At 42.6% G+C, this 4408-nt stretch overlaps 1 protein-coding gene across 1 annotated transcript in view; it reads right to left on the bottom strand.

Annotated features, from left to right (window-relative positions):
• Positions 1–3586: 3586 nt before the first annotated feature.
• Positions 3587–4408, bottom strand: part of GPC3 (glypican 3) — a 612880-nt gene continuing 612058 nt past the window's right edge. Inside the window, exon 8 of the mRNA XM_007950725.2 lies at positions 3587–3756. Within this exon, the coding sequence (XP_007948916.1) occupies positions 3587–3756 (170 nt within the window). The remainder of the gene's footprint in view (positions 3757–4408) is intronic.

The following is a 4408-nucleotide window of genomic DNA, read 5'->3' as shown; positions in this document are numbered from 1 at the left end:
AACTACAAACAAAAAGAGGGAAAAGACTGTGTAGTTACAGAACTTCTAAATGGTGAGGAAGTTAAGAGAGTTGCAAGATAGAATGGACTGTTCTAAAGTTGGGGAGAAAATTATAAATCGTAAGGTAACCTCAAAGAAAAATGATAAACGTTCATATCACAATGAAAAAGAGGACAAGCACAAATAATGAGCAAATACTAAAACAACAGCAAAAAAGGAAATGGTAACACTATGCATAAACATAATGAGCACAGCACAGAAAATAATATGGAACAAAGAAACCAGGGACACCATGAAAAAACACATAATAAAAGGACAGCAACCAATTCATACTTATCAATTATTACAGTGAATGTTAACGGATTAAATGCACCACTCAAGAGATGGACAGTTGCAGATTGGACAAGAAAACAAAACCCATCAATATGCTGCCTACAAGAGACACATCTTAGAGATAAAGAAATTTGGCAAAAATTAAGAGGTGTCCAGCAGCAAAATAGAGTGCTTTGTGACCTAGTGAGAGCCTTGGCTTAGGAGATAATATACTGTGGGATGAGCTATAAGGTTCCTTTCAGCCCAGGGATTCAAGATCTGTAATTCCATGAATTAACCTTGTTCAGACACCACAGTGGAGTTGGTGGAAGTTCATACATGCATCCAGGGAGAAAGAGGTCTGGAAACTTCCAACAGGATGGGGCAACTTTCCAGCAGCTATTCTAAGGACAAGCTAGTCATCTCAATTTAGGTGTAAATCTGTTGCTGCAGAGTCGATTCTGAATCATAGTGACCCTACAGGACACAGTAGAACTGCCCCCATAGGGTTCTAAGGCTGTAATTCTTTACAGAAGTGCACTGCCCTATCTTTCTTCTGTGGAGAGACTGGTGGGTTCAAACCTCCAACCTTGGTTGGTTCACAGCCAACCACTTTAACCACTATGCCACCAGAGCTCACTTATTAGGTGACAATTAGGCTTTAAATCCTTCCTCTTGTCTGGTGGTGGTAAAATATCACGCTATGACGCCAAGGAGCAAAACTTTTCAGTGTTCTAAAAAAGAAACAAACCAAATTCACTGCTGTTGAGTTGGATCCTACTCATAGCAAAGAATCTAAGGGTTCTTACAAATACAGAAATCATGATCGTTTTAGAAACCAGAACACCAAACCATAGTTTAGCTTAACTAGTAAAGAACATCTGCATTGAGCCTTGTGCTCTTTCAAGATCTATATAGGATCAAGTTGACAACAGCAACTGTAAAGGTTAGACAGGAACCCTAGGGAGCAGTGAGTTTATGTTAATAGGGGAGGAACAACTTGGAAAAGGGAGGTGAGAAGGGCTGCCCAACTGGAAGACTGTCATCATTATCAATGAATTGTACATGTAGAGATGGTTGGATTGGTCACTATTTGGCTCTGTATATTCTCAACAACAAAATAAATATTAATTAAAAAGAAACAAAGCCCAACAACATGATGAACATAATTAATGTCACTGAACTGCACATGTGAACAATGGTGAAATGAAAATGTTTTGTTATTTATAGATTTCTACAATAAAAAATATTCTTTAAAACAAACAAAACCCAAAGGCCAGAGTCGTCTTTCCCTTTCAAGTCCTACCAACCACTGCGGATCGTAGAAAACATATTTGCAAAAACAACTGACTGAAGTCTTAACTTCAACAAAATCCACCAAAGGAAATGCTAAACCAAACATTTCCAGTTGGTGTTTGTGAGAATTTCTAGAGAGTGCAGAAATGGATATTGGAAATCTGTGCACTGCGGGAGACCCTGACAGAAGTGTGTTGGTGACAGCAGGAGGGAGGAATGATAAGTTGTGACAAATTACACCTTCGGCTTCCTGCATGGTAACCTCCTGCATTCAGACAGAAATCAGAGATCCTGACTGAGACCACCTCTCAGAATCAAAGGGGGCTTTCCCAGCCCATTCCTAACCCTTGCTGACACCTTTTCCCTGGGTTTTGCCCTCTTTTTTTCTCATATTCACTCAGTTTCTCCCATGACCAGCTCCCTACACACCCTTGCCCTCTGGTGGGTGTTGGGTTCCCACCCTTTAGAAAGAGTCAATGATGTTTCTTGTGATCTAACCTACTAAGGACACTGTGCTGAGCATTAGAAACAAGGGCAAGTTGGATATTCCTGGTGTTCCTTCTCAGTGGAATGTTTGAGAATCAGCATAGGCACCATTATTGTCTGTGGTGCAGAAAATAGATTTAATACTTGGCCTACCACTGGCACAAAGTTGATGTTGAAATTAGTGTGGGTGCAGACCTTCAGCTCCCTGAGAGCAGGCATCGGATCTCTTTTGTTTTCTACTGTCTCCAGTATCTGGTGTAATATCTGGCACCTAGTAAGTACACAAAACCTAGTTGTTGAATGAATGAATGTTGAAGCAGCTCACCTGAGGCCAAGAGTGAGAGCTTCATCCCATAAATCATGATTTTCCTGATGACAACCTTTGCAACCTGACCCAGGGCATCTGTTAGCCCTGCCATGTGGCAGCACCGGAGTGGTGACAGAGAGCAACCCTGAGACCACAGCAGAGAAGCTTGGAGAATTATTTCTGGCCCTGCTTGGGCTTACCTCTCTGGGTTGGGGGAGGAAGTGGGGTGTGGACATGGAACCACTAAGGAAGAATATTAATCGTGTAATTCTGTGACCTACCCAGAGGATTTCTACTCATTTTTAGAAAAATAACATTTGTAAAGGGAGACCTGAGAACTCTTTTCAGATATTTCCCATTTCATATTGTTGTTGTTATGTGCCGTCGAGTCGGACCCGACTCATAGCAACCCCTCCTTGGGTTTCCAAGGCGGTATCACTACGCAAGTAGATCGCCCAACCTTCCTTCCGAGGAGTGGATGGTAGGTTTGAACCACCAGCCTTCTGGTTAGCAGTCAAGTGCCTTAGGCACTATGCTCCCAGAGCTCCTTCCAATTTCATAGGTAAGACATTTCAACCCAACCCACGGTTTCTGAATGTAGACACTATGGACTGGTTGTACATTGAGAGGTACTGGATTTGACTGGGGCTTGGGACTTGGGGCAGGGATTGATTCCCAACCAAAAGTTAGGTAGAAAGATGGGTTTCAAGGACTCCAGTTGGGGCTTGATGTGATTTTATTATACTGAATAGAAAGCCGGGCGAGAAGGATGGAAAGCATTGAATGGGCACCACATACAAGGGCTTCCATAAAAAGACCCAATACATTTTTATTTGAGCATTTATTATTTTTTTTTCCAAAGAAATCCATGCAAAGAGAAAGAGAGAGAGAGAAAGAGAGAGAGAAAGACACATGGTAACCATGTTCTAGCAGTCAAACATAGGAAAATATTTTGGCACAACTTGATGTTTTTTTTTTTTTCTTTGCAAAAGGACAATCTATACTACCACTAAAGTTTACCTTCCTCATCAAGATACCATTTGATTTTCGAAAACGTAACTCATGGTTAGTTCTCTACTTAATGGTGGAGGAGGTACATAAGATAAAAAAATAAGAAGGTGGTTCCCTTTATAGAGGGAGACCACAGGGTGCTGGCGGGCAGCATGTGGGCTGTGCACTAGGAAGTCAGTGCACCAGGAAGAAAAAGCAAACCATGTAAACCGCCATGCTGGTTAGAACCTTCAGTGAGGAATGCCCGTTGCCGACGTTGTGAGAGGCAGCAACCTCGTTGTCCTTATGATTGGCATGTTGCTTGCTTCCAGGAGCATCATCCACATCCAGATCGTAAGCCAGTTCTGCCAAAAGACAAGAGGATTTTAAACACAGCTTTACTAACAGCAGCAGGCACACACTATTCAAGCTTAAGCACTTGTCTGAGCTGCTGATATGCCCAGCTTTGATTTCTTTCTTTCTTTGGAAGGAAGGCCACCGGAAGGTGGGAAAAAGCTGGGAGTACCTGTGGGGAGGATCATAGCAGAATATGGTGGCCAGAGGTGCTTTCTACAGAGGTCACACCAAGGGGAAGAGGCTAGGTGCTGGGCCTCTGCAATACCTCCTCCCACACAAGGCTGTGTTCCAAGGCCATTTTTACCAGATATGATCTCATTGGTATTGAATTCAAAGTGCTGTGTGGGTGAATCCATGTGTGTCCTTGTGTGTGTGGGTGGTGGTGGCATTGCGGGCATCCAGTGTACTTTTCCTGGGCCCTGCACCCCATACAGATTTCCTTGTCCTAGAACTCTTGCTTTAATTATGGCTGAAAATAGGGTAGTTGCTGTTGAAAGTCGTTTCATTTTTTCCAAATATTCTTTTATTTAAGGAGCTCTGGTGGTGGTGTGCCTAAGGCATTTGACTGCTAATCAGAATGTTGGCGGTTCAAACCCACCAGTCACTCCATGGAAGGAAGACTGGGCAATCTACTTCTGTGGAGATTTACCACCTTTGAAA

This window comes from Orycteropus afer, unplaced genomic scaffold (assembly GCF_000298275.1).
Source record: "Orycteropus afer afer isolate SDZICR_OR568_19922 unplaced genomic scaffold, OryAfe1.0 scaffold00287, whole genome shotgun sequence".
NCBI classification, from domain to species: Eukaryota; Metazoa; Chordata; class Mammalia; order Tubulidentata; family Orycteropodidae; genus Orycteropus; species Orycteropus afer.
This window is presented reverse-complemented; position numbering and strand designations above follow the sequence as displayed.